The sequence below is a fragment of the Pangasianodon hypophthalmus genome, chromosome 20 (genome assembly GCF_027358585.1).
Source record: "Pangasianodon hypophthalmus isolate fPanHyp1 chromosome 20, fPanHyp1.pri, whole genome shotgun sequence".
NCBI lineage: Eukaryota > Metazoa > Chordata > Actinopteri > Siluriformes > Pangasiidae > Pangasianodon > Pangasianodon hypophthalmus.
The window spans coordinates 13,844,094-13,861,303 of record NC_069729.1 but is presented as its reverse complement, the minus strand read 5'-3'; the positions used below and the strand labels follow the sequence as shown (position 1 = coordinate 13,861,303).

The 17,210-nt window shown below is 36.1% G+C and overlaps 1 protein-coding gene across 1 annotated transcript in view; it reads right to left on the bottom strand.

Annotated features, from left to right (window-relative positions):
• The window catches only part of stab1 (stabilin 1), an 88,193-nt gene that overhangs the window by 53,587 nt on the left and 17,396 nt on the right, over window positions 1-17,210 (bottom strand). Inside the window, exons 21-36 of the mRNA XM_026932816.3 lie at window positions 16,497-16,583; window positions 14,831-14,942; window positions 13,135-13,321; window positions 12,544-12,637; window positions 11,161-11,319; window positions 10,295-10,390; window positions 9,605-9,700; window positions 8,949-8,996; window positions 8,727-8,854; window positions 7,227-7,335; window positions 7,051-7,128; window positions 6,247-6,348; window positions 4,032-4,136; window positions 3,802-3,936; window positions 3,577-3,705; window positions 3,062-3,115 (exon numbers count right to left, since the gene is read on the bottom strand). Coding sequence (XP_026788617.3) covers window positions 3,062-3,115; window positions 3,577-3,705; window positions 3,802-3,936; window positions 4,032-4,136; window positions 6,247-6,348; window positions 7,051-7,128; window positions 7,227-7,335; window positions 8,727-8,854; window positions 8,949-8,996; window positions 9,605-9,700; window positions 10,295-10,390; window positions 11,161-11,319; window positions 12,544-12,637; window positions 13,135-13,321; window positions 14,831-14,942; window positions 16,497-16,583 — 1,719 coding nt within the window. The remainder of the gene's footprint in view (window positions 1-3,061; window positions 3,116-3,576; window positions 3,706-3,801; window positions 3,937-4,031; window positions 4,137-6,246; window positions 6,349-7,050; window positions 7,129-7,226; window positions 7,336-8,726; window positions 8,855-8,948; window positions 8,997-9,604; window positions 9,701-10,294; window positions 10,391-11,160; window positions 11,320-12,543; window positions 12,638-13,134; window positions 13,322-14,830; window positions 14,943-16,496; window positions 16,584-17,210) is intronic.

Below are 17,210 nucleotides of genomic sequence, written 5' to 3'. Positions count from 1 at the left end.
CACTTTGTAGGTAAACAATTTCTTATTGCTTAATTTGACAATGGTGCTTTACTTCAAACATCAATGAAAAGGGACCATAAGACCATAAGAGCACCATTCACCAGATATTATTTGAGCGGTGGGCCATTCTTAGCTCAGCAGTGATACTAACATGGTAATGATGTTTTTCTGAGTGTGGCCATGTACATGCATTTACATAAAGACCTAGGTAGCTGATAATATCATGATCTACACAGTGATGGTGCTCCCTCTACAAAAAGGCAAATAAATGTTTATTATTAGACAAAACTGTCCTCTCCTCAGAGAGGAGTTGTGTGCATAATTAAGTGAAGCAGATGAGTGCTTGGTCAGTCATTAATGATATTATTTTATTCATTTTACTCAAAATAGCAAATTACAAGCATGATAAAATAGCCTAATGACCGCAATTAACTGTAAGTACATGATAGGATAGGATATGTTGGATCATGTGCTAGTTTATAAGCTGATGAATAATAAGGGTGGAAATCTTATTGTTAAATTAAATCACATTTGCAGTGACTATTCATGCACTACATATTGGCAACATACATGACAAGAGTTCCACTATTTGAATGCTTGCCATCTTCTCATTCATATATCATATTCATCTGTTTATTTTCTTATTGTTAAATTATTGCTGCTTTTATGTTACACTGTATTAACTCTGGTAGCTGTACTTCATCAGTCTGCATTTTCTATCCCTGTAGTTTTTTTAGGCTTAAAGACAAAGGTAAGTCTAGTCCTTGAGTCAAACATGGCGTGAACTTCCAGAAATATTACTGAAACGCCCATAGTACCTACCACTCAAGATTTTCACACTGTCTAGGATTCATAGCAGGCAAATATTATCAAATAAATTAAGGAATCCATTCATTTGTGCAGTTAAATATGGAACTATAATGATGACTTCTTTGACCTTTTATAAATGTCATTACGATGTTATAAATACAGTTGAGTAGTTTCGGTTAGCCCTGTTAATCCTTTCGTCCTTTTGCACTTTCAGAGCCTAGGTTATTGGTGGTAATGGATAGATTAGATAATAATACATTAAAAATGAATAGGCATAGTATATGGTGCTTCAAGGGCTTACAAAAATACTGATGTGGCCCACGCTATTGAAAAATCCCAAGTAAAAGTTGTGTCGGTTGTGTTAGGAAGGAGGGGTCTGAGAGAATGAACAGGCAATTAGGAATGATGTAAACCTGTTTTGTCATCAGCAGCCTAGTTATGCATCTGTTTTTTTCAGCAGGCTGCCTGTGACCAGTGAGAGGCAGATATATTGCAAATGATGCTGTGCTTAGCTGAAGCTCAAGGGAGTTGGTGGCTCAATGGCTAAGGCTTTTAGGTTACTGATCGGAAGCTTCTGAGTTCAAATCCCAGTGCTGCCACTGTTGGGTCCTTGAGCAAGACCTTCAACTGCTCAGTTGTACCCTGTCTCACTTTAAAGCTGCTTTGGGAAAAAAGCATCAGATAAATCAGCAAATATAAATCAACAAAAAAAAAGAGTGCTGCAGTCCCTCCCCCAGTCAAGCTGGAGCAATATGAATACCTGTGTATTCAAATGGATACACATCAGACCTTGGTGGATTCTGGTTGTAAGCAGGTTGTAAACTCAGTATGTGTGACTACGGATTATAGAACACAAAAGCATAAGATAACCTGACCCATCCACTAATCTTACAAGCCAACTGAGTTTTCAGAGGCTGTTAAGGGATATGTCTATGAATGGGGTCTGCAATAAAAAGAAAACATGTTGGATATGTGTTGCACTGACTGGGAGATTGTTTAATAATGCATGTTAAACAAATATACACTCACCGGTCACTTTAACAGGAACACCAGTATATCTGCTTATTTATGCAGTTATCCAATCAGCCAATCATGTGGCCGCGGCACAATGCATAAAGTCGTGCAGATACAGGTCAAGAGCTTCAGTTAATTTTCACATCAAACATCAGAACGGGGAAAAATGTTATCTCTGTGACTTTAACCGTGGCATGATTGTTGCTACCAGACGGGCTGGTTTAAGTATTTCAGAAACTACTGATCTCCTGGGATTTTCACACACAACAGTTTCTAGACTTAACACAGAATGGTTTGATGGGACCATTAAAAATCATCAAAGTACACACTCTGTCAGCTATCTAGGACTCTAAAATATCTATATATCTATATCTATATCTATATATACTCTATCTATGGGTGTGGTGCTGGTATAAGAATATCAGGCACAGCAGTACTGCTGGACCTACCTTGTTGCTCCATACTGTAGGTGTGCATGTGTAGGCCTGTATTCAGAGCTGAGTTATTCACACATAATAATGAGTTAATACCAATATTGCGTATCAGACAGGGTGGCTCTGTGGTTAAGGCTTTGGCCTACTGATTGGATTGCTACGAGTTTAAATCACTGTGCCACCAAGCTCACTTGGGTAGGTCCTTGAGCAAGACACTTAACCCTCAGAATGAGCAAAATACGCAATATCTATGGACATGCTTGCTACTTGTACAGTTGTTCTCAACCTAGCACTTCACCACCCAAATAATATCTGCTTATTGGTGGTCCCATGGTGGTCCCTTTCCATTTATGCATGTGGCAGTACACCTAAATAGTAGGACAGTGAGTGTAAGTGCAATTATAGGTGTAATTACGGAATCAGATGTAAACTGATGATGCATTTTGGCTAAAACATAATTGCAGTGTTTAGATAATGTTATTTACTGAATAAAATGTTATTTACTAAATAAATTAATAATCACACATGAACAGCACTGAGTTACTAAGGCAGAAGCAGCCTATAATGACTCAGCTGTGTAAAATGTTCAGTTTCTGTCCTTTGGGACTGCTGAACTGTGTGTTCCTTTTACTAATCTGCTTGATTCCATCCATGAAGGCCTGATAATTAGCAGCAGACGCAGGTGTGTTGAGACTGAGATAGCAGTGGGAAGCACACAGTCCCCTAAGACCGGAGAACTAAGAACAAAGGCTATGTATGTACTAATGAAGCATGGGATGTGGAACAGAGGGGTGTTATCTTACAGGCTTGCCGTTCAATGTGCATCTGGGAGCTGAGTCGCATGGACCACACCTTCCCTGTGTGAAGATCAAACAAGCAACATTAGGTATTTTTATTCAAATAGCTGGTGAATTTCTAATTAATGACAATTTCTATGACAACATTATGAGGAAAACTACAGCATGTAGAGAATCAGTAGTTGCAGAGGTGAAAATATGTAACTCTACTTTGTTACTATATTTAAGTGACAGTTTATGATACACTTTACCAGATTATAACCAAAACCTGTACTTAACTATAACTCTTACTCAATTATGTTTCCATGAAAAAAAAAACATACTCCTTCCATTTTGATTTTGACGTTCTAGTTCTTTGGCTTTCTTTATTAACTATATTTAAAACGAAAAAAGAACCTGACCTCATTAAAAAAATTTAATCAAATGATGGTGGTGTGGTTGGAACTTTTCCAGATTCTGAGACCATACTAAATAAGAGATTGTCCTGATTTCTAAGAGTTCTGATTCACTGTAAGACTTACAAAGGCTTTCATGTACACATCTTTGCTGCAGTAGTTTTTGTGAATCACTAAAACCCGGGAGATGCTGATGATGACACCGTGCCTTATCTCAGTGAAGTTCCCATCCAATGCTACATCATTAATGAGTGTCTAAAGAAGAGAAAAGCATATTCAGTAATTTTTTATATTTCTACACGAGTTTATACCACAGTGTAATTTAATGCTGATATAATTTACTTGATATACCTTATTTTCCCTGTTTAAATGAATCATGATTTGATACTCATTCCCAAGCAGTGTATTTTTTAACGTCCCATCAGTCAAGTGTTCAGGGAAAAGCTGCTCTCTTGGAATGACATGATATTTCAGAACATTTTCATCCTATTAGAAGACAAACAAATTAATGTCAAAATACCCGAATAAAAACATGATCATGGAAAAGAAGACGTGAAATACCAAATCATTTGATAGCTCACCAGACGTGTAGAATTTGTTTTCTTCAGGTAATCCTTAACTGCACTGTCAGATGGAACAAAGATAGTGAAGTCCCTCGTTGTGATGCTTTCTGTTAAATTGTACAGCTAACAAAAAGAGAATTGTGTCCTTACTTTGAAAGCATGTCATTTAATCAGTCTTTAATAATGATGGTAAATTTGTGAAAGATTCATTCGTTGAATAAAATCGTTTAGATTCATTTAACCATTTCATGCCTAGTGTCCAAACTTGTGCAGAGCCAATTTATAATATAAATATTAATATAAAATATAAATATAAGATGAAAATAACCACCAAATCACTTCAGACCACTACTGCGACTGAACAAAAATAAATTATTATTTAATATATATCATTATCCTGATTCCTGTTGCTCTCTAGACTCAATCATTGATTGTTTTGAGAACTGTCTGGATGGGCGTAGCCTAATATCGAATATTCTAATGATCATGTTTCTCAGCCTGCTACATTACGCATATAAAAATAAACACAACAGCACAATCAATGTCAAATGGGTTTGTTTGACCCTACATGCATCCAATTATTGAATTATAGCACTAGCTAGCTAGTTTGTGTTTACCTGTTAACTTTTCTTTTAGGTTGCTCAGACTTAAAGATACATTTTAAGCAGGATCACTCAGGTTTGATTTAAAAAAAAAAAAAAATCTATGTGGAAATTGGCATGGGCTGGTGTTTGTTTTTGAATGTACAACAAGTCTTTTGGGAAAAAAGTCATTTCACTTATCAACATAATACAGCATACTGCCCCAGTCTATATAGTGTGGATTAGTTTGTGTATGGGTTAGTGCATTTAGCAGTGGTTCTTATGAGCATATAGCACCTTTACGAATGTATATCGGTAGTGTGCATGGACTGAAGTGTGTAACGGTTAGTGTATATACTGGTAATGTGTGTGGGTTATTGTGTATATTAGTAGTATGTGTATGGGTTGGTTCGATTATGAATTGGTGTGTCAGCTTGTGCATGTATGGGCTGTTGTGTTTATAGATTAGTCTACAAGCTGGTGCATGTTTCGTTTGTGTGTGTGTGTGTGTGTGTGTGTGTGTGTATGTGTGTGTAGCTTGGGATCCTAAAGTTTTTGGGCTGACGTGACCCCAAGCCTTGACCACCCTTCATTTTATTTTATTCCAGATTACTAATATAGGACTACTGAGTATGTGAAATGTAAGTGAATAAAAACCAAAGGAATATTCCTTGCACTGGCTTTCCAGTCTACTAGGAAGTGCTGTGTTGTTATAGGAAAATAATCCATGGCAAGGTGGTGTGCTACGGCATACCACACCACCCTGCATGGTTTATTTTTGATGCATGATTTTGCACTTATGCAGAAGCATCAGTAAAGCAAGCAGCATTGTTCTACACTCGCTGCGTTTCTTCCGGAAGATATAAAAAGCAACATGCACTAGATGGCACATCAGAGACAACACATCCCAGTCCATCAGGTTTCCAAGTCAAATTGTAAAATGTTTAGCCTTTTTTTATAGCAGTAAACACAACGATGAGCTCTATCTCTCTTTTCCACTGTCATCATGATTGTTGTCATGGGCTGCATCTCAAATTGAAAACCTTACATTCAAAAGTATTTACTAATTAGAAAATCCAGAAGGCTGGTACACGAACAGACCCCATATGAGAGATTTTTAAAATTTAAACATTAGTAGTATTCAATGATGGTCTTGAATAGTACATAATTTGTATATTTTTTGGCTGAATTACACTGGTGCAGCACATCATCAAAATATTAATTTAAATGTGGCTTGTCTGAATGTGATTTCCAGTAACTTTTCAAAATATTAGCACACAAAATCTGTCTTCCATATTTCTAATAAAATAAATAAAAGTAAAATTTTGAAGCAAGGTTGTGCTTAGGTTAGCATGAATAGAGACATATTTATGTGAGTGTGTGTGTGTTTAGGTTAGTGTGTGTATAGACAGGTGTTTGTATAGACTGCTGTGTGTGTGTGTGTATTCAGGTTAGTGTGTGTAATAGACAGGTGTTTGTATAAACTGGTGTGTGTGTGTGTGTGTGTGTGTGTGTGCGTGTGCATGTTTAGGTTAGTGTGTTAATAGGTTGGTGTGTGTTTAGGTTAGTGTGTACATACTGGAGTGTATGTGTTTTGTGTCTGTCTGTGTGTGTGTGTGTGTGTGTGTGTGTGCAGGATAGCATGTATTTACCAGTGCTGCTTCCCTGAACAGGCTGAATGAGGGGGTCTTACTGAGGACCTCCATTATATCAGGGGGAGGAGGGGGGATCTGGGAAATGGGTGGTTTCAGAACCTGACATAAAACACACACTCTATTTAACAGTGCTTTCTTCAAGGAAGCATCTCACTGTAAATCTGAAATACAATTCAGTACTAGATTTCAGTACTGAAAAATACAATATAATAAGATTTATTTTCAAAATTTAATGGTATTTACATTAAAGTGGTATTTAAAATGAAAACAGGAAGTGGTTACATTAAGTATAATACTATACATAATTACGTATGCAATTTGATACTGTAAGAATATACAGTATATAATATAGAGTGGATATAACCCCAGTCACTGGAGGGTTGCACGAGCCAGTGCACACTCAGTGCTGGTCCCAATCCCAGAAATGGGGAGGGTTGTGTCAGGAAGGGCATCCGGGGTAAAAATTGTGCCAGAATCAAAATATGCAGATGGGTGCTCCACTGTGGCAACCCCAAATGGGAGTAGCCAAATATATATATATATTCCTCTTTTGGCTGCTCCCATTTCGGGTCGCCACAGTGGCTCACCCATATAATATAAATAATTATAATACACATAATATATTATTATATATATTATAATATATAATAATAGACATAAACCATATAATATACTCAGTTACAAGCAAAGGTTGTATTAACAATGCATTAGGTAGTAATATTATTATTATTATTATAATATTTCAAAATTCGATATACAGGTTTATGTGTGAATAAAAATACAATTCAAATGTTTAATTACTGTATCGATGATGTGAATGAACCCATTGGTTGCCTGGAGATCTGGGACAAGAATTGTAGCGTTACCAATCATTAGCTCCTGAAGAAGAAAACACACAGTTACACACATCGCACTGAGAAAAAGAGTGTAAATACACAAACAGCTACACATTATCAGAGAAATGTATCATTTGTTACCCCGTTTTTAACTGTGATCTCCCATTTTGTCTTTAATTTAGTTGGGACTGTTTTATTGACCTGCTTCCTCAAGTCATCATAGGTGTAAATGCCATCCAAAAAGTGAGCTCTGAAAGGAACACACACACACCAAAACACAAATACTGATGGGAAAGTGAACAGTGCTGCACAGTGTCTTTTCATTTCCTCACAAGCTGAAGTCAAAATCCTCGAAATGACCATTAATGAATGGATCAACTGAGGATTACTCTTCTGAACACTTTAAGCATTATACTTTTCTAACACCCAAAATTCGTTGAGCTTTTACACAGAAAGCAAGGATTGTGGCTGAATCCTGAGGTCAGGTTTATAAAGTGAAGTTCAAGCACAAAACATCTTGCCCTTACATCTCTTATTACTAACTAGATAAAGATACAGTCAGATCAAACCCCAAAATTGATTTTTTTTTTATGGAAAAGGACATGGGAATGCAGAAAAGAAATGCATTACTGGAAGCCAGGAGAGCACAAATGTGTGGCATGTTGCTTTTCTGCCAATAAAAAACAAAATGTCCTCCAGTTCCACCAAGAATAATTAGGTGATAAATGTATTGGTCCTCAGGTAACATAATGTCAATAGTTACCATGGATAGATAATATCTGAGTAATTGTTATTTGTTACTGTACTTGAGTATTATTTTTGGAAGATTTATACTTTACTCAAATATTATTGAAACTGATTACCTAATCAAGTAAATTTCTGAGAAATTTTTACTCCTTACTTTTTCTTTTTGACCTTTAAAATATTCATTACAAATCTCAAACGGCATGAGTTTTTTCTTTTGTGTGTGTGTGTGTGTGTGTGTGTAGTTACCAGTTTATACAGGATGAGGCATCTTCTCTGCCTCCCAAAGCTTGCTAGTTCAATTCTGTAAATTAGTTTAAGCTGGCTAGCTAGTAAAGAATTATTTTTAGTTTCTAATGTGCCTTACTATTTATTCTAAAAGACTCATTAAACATTAAATAAGCAGCAAGCCAAATTGTAGGTTTGTCTGCATTAGCAGAATATTTTCCGTATAACTGATTGCTTAGCCTACTAGCTATTCATGCAGGCTGAGGTATGATGAACTTGTGGTCAGCTGTCCAGTTAAAATATTTACTTGTTACTCTTGAATACTTGAATATGTTTAAATGTAGACACTTTTTGACTTTCACGCTAGTAGAATTTTACCTCCAGTAAGATTTTGACACCGTACCCATAGTTTTACTTAAGTACAGTTTCTCTGTACTTTTTCCACCCCTGCTAGTCACTCACATTAGATAGCTAGCTAGCTAATGTTACCTGTTCACTGAATATCCATGTTCTCTCGCAAATCACATCATATCTGAACACCACCACCCCTCACCCCTCATACTGGCCAGCGTTATTTTTGCAATAATTCTCACTGTGCCAAATGCCTTAGTAGTGACTAGGGTACAGTCACATTCAGAAAGGACCTATAAGAACAAGTGTAGACCGTACTGCAGGAGGAAAGGAAGGCGGTAGAAGTCAGTCCAAAACAGCTCTTCCCCACCACTCAGATTTCTAAATGCATCCTTGGAGGGAACTAAAGCAGTCACATTGCTGTCGGCACTGATCACCGGGTGTCTCTAAAGGTTAAAGGATAAAATACACATGTTACTTGTACTGCAAAACAGTAGGTCTTTTGTAGCTGACTTATACACATGATCAAACTGTACAAACTTGTAGATAGCGGTTGAAAGTGTAGAAATCTGAGTTCGAATCTAGCTCCTGGAAAGAGTAGAAAAAATAGCACAGTTATGGAATAAACATTAAGTAATCAGGTGTTCATTAATTAGTTAACATTCAAAACAAACGTGCTTTTTAAATTCATTTATGGTTTATTAATGTAAACTACTATCGTAAGTGATATTAGTTAAAATTACAGAAATAAGAATTAGCTGTATTATTTACATTGTTACATTTATGTACATTACATTGTTAACATATCTTAACATCAATTATTATTGATGAAGCTCATGGTTAATTAATGTCAACTAAAGTTGCAAGTAAACAAAGGAAATGAACAATTTACAGAACTATTAAATAAATTATGTATTGGTATGCCGTTCTATGAGTTAATGGGTTAACAAAGTGCATGAATACATGTATGTATGCTTTTAACTGAATTTATTCTATTTATTAGCTCATTTGCTGTTTGTAGTGAAGTAAAAAATTATGATACCTTACACATTTATAACTTTTATTTTTTAACTTAAATAACTTAAAAACTTTTTTAAAAAGTGTTGGTTTTTTTTAGGGCTGTGTACTTTTAGCACAAAGTCAGGTATTTAACTTGTATTAAATAGTGATTCATTATTCTTATATAAGGCACTTACCATCAGTATATTCCCATAGCATGTGGTGCCATCTCCTTCATAATCTTGTGGACAGGTACACTTCTGTATGCCACTGCTATTAAATGAACATACGGCCTGTGGTAAAAATATACAGTATATAAGCAATTACATTATACACTTCAGGTATATTCAGGTAGGTTCTAATTCAGGTATATTATTGCAGATGGTAACCATGAGTAATTACTTACCATGTAAGTCATTTACATATTTTTAAGAAACTCTGAGGTATTGTTTTATAATAATTTCCCATTAAAAAAGGCTAAAGTACTCTTTTAAGTATTTAGTAAGCTGTCAGCCATGTCAAAAGGTGTAACAGAATTTTTATTCTAATTCTAATGCAATTGGTTCACAAAAATGTTATAAATAAGTACAAAATACCCATGATGCCATGAATTATTTTTATTTACTAATGTGCCTTACCGTTCATTCCAAAAGAGTCATTAAAGAAGCAGCAACCCAAATTTTACATTTATCTGCATTAGCAGAATATTTCTCTATAACTGATTCCTTAGCATACTAGCTATTCATGCAGTCTGAGGTATGACTCAAATAATTACAAAATAGCCATGATGCACCTAGTTTGTAGAGACTAGAGCACCATTTCAGACATAGGTACACACATCCTGTATTTGAATCAGTAGGGAAATGTGTGTATTATTGAATACAGACCATGTCATGGCAGCCTCCATTGTCTGTCAGGCAGGGGTTAACAATCTGACACATGAGGCCATCTCCCATGAATCCCTTCTTACAGGCACATTGACTCTGAAGAAATAACAAATAAAATGCAGCTGCTAATTCAGTAATGCTGAAACACAGTGCATACATAGAGAGTTTGTCCAGCTATATATAATATAGTCAAATATATAGTCCATCCATCCATTTTCTGTACTGCTTATCCTACACAGGCTCGAGGGGACCCTGGAGCCTATCCCAGGAGACTCGGGGCACAGGGTGGGGGACACCCTGGACAGGGTGCCAACCCATCGCAGGGCACAATGCCACACACTCACACACCCATTCACACACTATGGACAATTTAGCAAATTTAGCAAATATATAAGTATAAAATAATAAAGCATTTCATGCACACTTTTAAAAGCAAGTTAAGATTAGAATATAAAAAATAACATCATTTTAATATAATAGCATTTTAATATAATATAGGATAATACATATGATATAAGATAAAAGAGTCTGTACAAGATCTAACGCAAAGCAAGTACATTTTTATTTATACATATAGTATAATATCCATGCATCCATCTTCCATACCACTTAGCCTACACAGGGTTGAGGGGGAGCACTATGGACAATTTGGAAATGCCTATCAGCCTACGATGCATGTCTTTGGATTGGGGGAGGGGACCGGAGTACCCAGAGGAAGCCCCCAGGGCACAGGGTTCCACAGGATTCAAACCCCCAACCCCGGAGATGCGAGGCAACAGTGCTAACCACTAAGCCACCATGCCCCCCATTTAGTATAATGGCTCATCTGGTCTCAATGCTGCAGTAAAAAGATCTTTAAGTGTTACCTGGCCAGGTCCGGTGGGGGTGCAGTCAGCGTATTCATGACACCCACCACGATTCTCCATTAAACAGTTGTTAATCTCCATACACACAACACCATCACCTGTCCATCCCTCATTACACACACAGGACACATTTCCAGGGCCTGCATACACACACTGTGCCTGTAAACACATATGCAGTTCAGTGATAGTGCTGACCAGTGCAGATATCAAAACACAGATAACAAAATATCTACAGTCAGTTCTACTGAGCTGACCAGAAACGTCATGTGTTTATCTTAATGTCTCTGAAGGACATCAATAATCTACATTGAAAATCATATTTACATTACAGGCCTTCATGTCAGGCTTGTTGACAATAGGTAAAGGACATTTGTAAGCTGTTTGAACTGAAAAATTGATTATAATCATTAATAAACCAAAAGTAAAGCTTTAGGTACGTAAATATGGTGCTGTTCAATTCTCAAATCTGAAGTTGTGGATTAATTTCTGATTCTGTTTAGTGCTAGCTATCGCAGTCTGATTCTGTTTAGTGCTAGCCATCACAGTCTGATTCTGTTTAGTGCTAGCTATCACAGTCTGATTCTATTTAGTGCTAGCTATCACAGTCTGATTCTGTATAGTGCTAGCTTTTGCAGTCTGATTTTGTATAGTGCTAGCTATCACAGTCTGATTCTGTTTAGTGCTAGCTATCACAGTCTGATTCTATTTAGTGCTAGCTATCACAGTCTGATTCTGTATAGTGCTAGCTTTTGCAGTCTGATTCTGTTTAGTGCTAGCTATCACAGTCTGATTCTGTTTAGTGCTAGCTATCACAGTCTGATTCTGTTTAGTGCTAGCTATCACAGTCTGATTTTATATAGTGCTAGCTATCACAGTCTGATTTTGTATAGTGCTAGTTATCGCAGCCTGGTTCTATATACATTGAAGAAATTCTATATACATTTGTAGAAATGCTCATCTTATCTTGCAGTTATTATTTTTGTTCGTACCTGTCCATGATATTTTATTTTGTACCTGTCCATGAATTTTAGTTGGTTCTATTTTCCAAACTATTAAAAACTATTAGCCTTATTTAAACCACCGCAACCCTGACCAGGCAGTTACTAAGGCTGAATTAATGAGTGCTGTAAATGTATCATGTAGCATTAAGTCATAAGAAATTCACCTCTTTGCCCATTTCTAACATAACATCATGTTTTAAGAGAACAATTCTCCTTCAACTCAATTTGCAGATCTGCCTCCAGTCCAAGCTGTGATAAACTACACCATTCCGTCATATCTATTTCTTCTAACATATTGTTCTCAAATTCCTCATGCTTCTGTCAGAATGTCAGAAAAGGGAAATGTAGAATAGTAGAAAACAAAGATAGCATTGTGCCTCACGTTTATGTGGCAGCCTCCTCTGTCGGGTTTGAGGCACAGATTGGCTTCAGTGCAGGAGTATCCATCACCGTCATATCCAGGCTTACACACACACCTGGAGCACATAGACCATCAACACTGAGCAAATCACAAACCATCCTGTGAAATAAAGTTCACTTCAACTGTGGTAATTATCAGAAGTAATCAAAGGGAAGACAAAATGGTGACTCATTCAGGCAACATTTCATTTGACGGCAACTTCATAACACGTAGCAGCATTGAATGAGCATTTACAAAAATAATACAGTGGATATAAGTCTACACACCCCTGTTAAAATTGCAGCTTTTTGTGAAAAAAAAAATTCAAACCAAGATATCTCAAGTCAAATTCATGTCAATCATGTCATGTTTATCTATCATGATTTATCTTGGTTTAATTTTTTTACATCACAGAAATCTATAATTTTATCAGTGTGTAACTTTTTATGCCCACTGCATTTCAGTTTTTGCAAAATGATGTGAGATGCTTTAAGAAATACATGGACCATATTACATCAGAATGTAGCATAAAAGCAACAAAAAAAATTACGATGATTAAAGTGTAATACTGACGTGTTTATGTTGTCAATGCGTGTACAGTAAGCATGGATATGGCAGTGTTCGGAGGTGCCGTCTGAATCACAGGGTGTGGCTGTGAGGTCACAAAGGTCTCCAGTGTATCCAGACAGACAGGAGTTCCTGCGACACACACCCTTACTGCCAGGCCTGTTATCACATACGCCATGAACACAGCGACAATCTGTGCAAACACGCACACAGAAACATCAACACAGTCACTTAGTAATAATAATAATAATTTTTATTTATTTAGCACAGAATTCTCTACAGACTGATCCATTCAAAAGGAGTTAAGCATTCAATTATTGATTATCATTTTAGCCATTCTGTTGCAGCCCTAATCATACACTCAGTGAACACTTTATTAGGAGCACTATATTAATACTGGGTAGGGCCTCCCTTTGCTCTCAAAACAGCCTCAATTCTTCATGGCATGACTTCCACAAGATGTTGGAAACATTCCTTTGAGATTCTGGTCCATGTTGATATCATTGCATTATGTAATTCTTGCAGATTTTTCAGGTGCTTTCATGGTGTGAATCTCCTGTTCTACCACATCCCAAAGTTGTTCTACTGGATTCAGATCTGGTGGCTGGAAAGGCTACTGAAGAACCCTGATCTCCTTGTCATATTCATGAAACCAGTTTGAGATGACTTTTGCTTTGTGACATGGTGCATTATCATGCTGGAAGTAGCCATTAGAAGATGGGTAAATTGTGGCCATGAAGGAACGCACATGGTCAGCAATAATACTCACATAGGCTGTGGCATTCAAGCAATGAGTGATTGGTATTAATGGGCCCAAAGTGTGCCAATAAAACATTCCCCACACCATTACACAACCTCCACCAGACTGGACTGTTGACACAAGGCACCACTCTAACCACTCCACTTGTGGTGAGCAGAAAAGCATCTCAGAATGCACAACACGATAAACCTTGAGGTGGATGGGCTACAACAGCAGGAAACCACAGAAAACAGCAGAATTTCATGCTATTGGCACCAAATTCTGAACCTACCATCTGTGTGCCTCAGCAGAAATCAAGATTCATTAGACCAGACTATGTTTTTTCCAGTCTTCAACTGTCTAGTTTTGGTGAGCCCATTGCAGCCTCAGCTTTCTGTGCTTAGCTGGCAGAAGTGGAACCCGACATGGTTTCCTGCCCATCCACCTCAAGGTTTATCATGTTGTGCATTCTGAGATGCTTTTCTGCTCACCACAAGTGGAGTGGTTAGAGTGGTTATCTGAGTGACTGTAGCCTTTCTGTCAGCTTGAACCAGCCTGGCCAATCTCCATTGACCTCTCTCATCAACAAGGCATTTCCGTCCGCGGAACTGCCACTAACTGAAAGGTTTTTTTTATTGCACAATTCTGAGTAAACTCTAGAGACTGTTGTGCATGAAAATCCCAGGAGATCAGCAGTTATAGAAATACTCAAACCAGATTTTCTGGCACCAGCAATCATGCCACAGTCAAAATTACTGAGATCACATTTTTTCCCATTCTGATTAGATGGCTGATTAGATAATTGCATGAATGAGTAGGTGTACAGGTGTTCCATATAAAGTTCTCAGCAAGTGTAGCTCTATTATGCAGATTAAGGTTTCGTTCAATTTAATATTTTAGCCATTCTGTTGCAGCCATAAATAGAGATGCATTACATAGCTAAAGGTTCAATTAGATTCTTACCTTCATCACAGTTTTCTCCATGTTTCTTTGGGTCAGAGCAGAGGTGGCATCCGATGCCCATAAAGCCTGGGTTACATTTACATGAGCCATCGCCATAAATGCCATCAGAACACTGATAACAAAGTCAGACATGAAGTGAGCAGTTCATTCTTCTGCACAAGTGATAATAACAAGAAGAAGAAGTAGCGCTTTTCAAAAGTAAAAATCAGATTTTATTAATATTTTTTAAATCTCTTAATGGTATAGTATGTTAGACCCTAAAAACATTTTTTCAGTTTAACTTTTAACTAGTTTTTATTATTTTAATAATTTAATAATTTAATAATAGCTTTGATTTCATTTATTCTTTTTTTTCCATAATATTTGTTATTATATATATATTTTTGAATTTTTTAGATTATCGTTTTCTTTTTTTGTCACTGCTATAATTTGTTGCAATTCTTTCTTTCTTTGTTTCTTTCTCTGTTTAACTTTTAAATGCATGAAAGGTGCTAAATAAATAAATAAATTTATTATTATTATTATTATTATTATTATTATTATTATTATTATAGCTAAACAGCCAAAAACATGAATATTAGAAGTGATGGTTAGCCTAGTTTAAAAGACCTTAATGTATGTTTTTAAAATGGAGAGATTCTTTAACTGTAATGGAAAAAGAATTCATGAGGCAAAGAGCCACTCTGAAGGCATATTAACCCACTGAGTAAGCTAATCATAAAATATCCAAGAGACAAGTAGGAGCAACAATTCTGAAGTGAACGTGAGACTGAGTTTTACGCAGGCAGCTGAAATTGGAACAAATGGAGTATCCAGAGAGACTTAAATACCACTGAGGGGGTAGACATAGATACCACAGATTTGGCTAGATATAAAGGGATGAATGAGCAGAGTAAGCAGCAGAGTAAGATAAACAAAGTCTAAGATTTGCAATATTTTGGAGGTAAGGAAAGTGTTCACTACAGAACTGATGTTAGAATCAAAGGAGTGAGTGAGCTCTAGAATGGCAGAGGTCATGAACAGAATCATTGGAGAAACTAGCTGCTTTATCAATGTACGTTTTGTTGAGAAAGGATCTTGGGGGTGGGTTATGGATGGAATTTGTGTTAAGATAAATCCAGATCTTCAGAGCACTGAAAATTTGGATTGAAACAATGTAAAATATGTCCTAGAGAAAGTATAAAAAAATTAGTTGACCAAGAATTCCTTGAGGAGTTACAGACAGTAGATATTGTGGACATGTAGTCTGAGACAGTAACAAAATAATAATAATAATAATAATAATAATAATAGGAGCACATCAAAAAACAATGAATGGAGGACCCAAAATTCAAATATGGTACCATTTTACAATTAAATTCTTAATGATACATTAATGATCCCTAAAGATCTTTCTACAGGTTGAGAAATCTGACTGAATTTAGCACAGAATTCTATACAGAATTATCAATTCAAAAGAAGATATCTATTCAAATGAAAATAACCATTCAGTATCTGGGTAATATTACCAAAGAGCAATCTTATATCAAAGATTTTTTACAGTTAATGGTATAGTTGCAAATCAGAAAAGGGCTTCTACAGCTTGTTGAGAGGAAGGTCAGAGATGAGTGAGATGAGCAACAACACATCCAGGGTTTTGCAGAAGAAAAACAGGCGTTATACTTACAGTGCCTTTGTCATAACATGGGTGTTGGAAACCTCCAATACAGGGTTTACAGTCAGGCCCAAAGAAACCCTTGCAGCATTCGGCCCTCTAAAACACAAGTTTTTTATATTAGTCATATATTTTTACCTTTAATATTATGACTAAATACACTAGAACATTTGAATTAAAGGCTTGTTAAAAGTACAAAAAACAATGTAGTATATACCACAACGTTTCATTAATGCTTGGCTAAATGCTAGTGGATATTTTGCTCATTATTGAAATGATGATTTTATCAGAATTGCTCAAAATACTTTTTTCTTTTTTTCTTTATTATTTTTAATCAACAGAAAACTATATTTTCCTCCAGACTGTACATTACAATAATGTACATTATGCCCCATTATAAAAGGGTGTGCAGACTTACGCAGCCAGGTTATTGTAAGTTTTATCTTTTTCTTTTTTCCCCTAAACCTTTTCTATTTGTTTTTCATTTGAATTTGGTTGGTTGCTAACTCACATAAAAGGTTGATTTTTCTTGGTTTCATTTTTCAGTTAATTAAAAAAAATAAGTTTTCTCATTAGTTATCCTTAAATCTACTTTAACTAAGTTTACCAATGACACAATCAAGATTAAAAGCTATTAATAATGCAGTCCTAATTAGTTTAATGAAGATAGAAATATTGCTCTTGCTACATAAATGTATCGGTATGTATTTTAAAACTCATATTAGA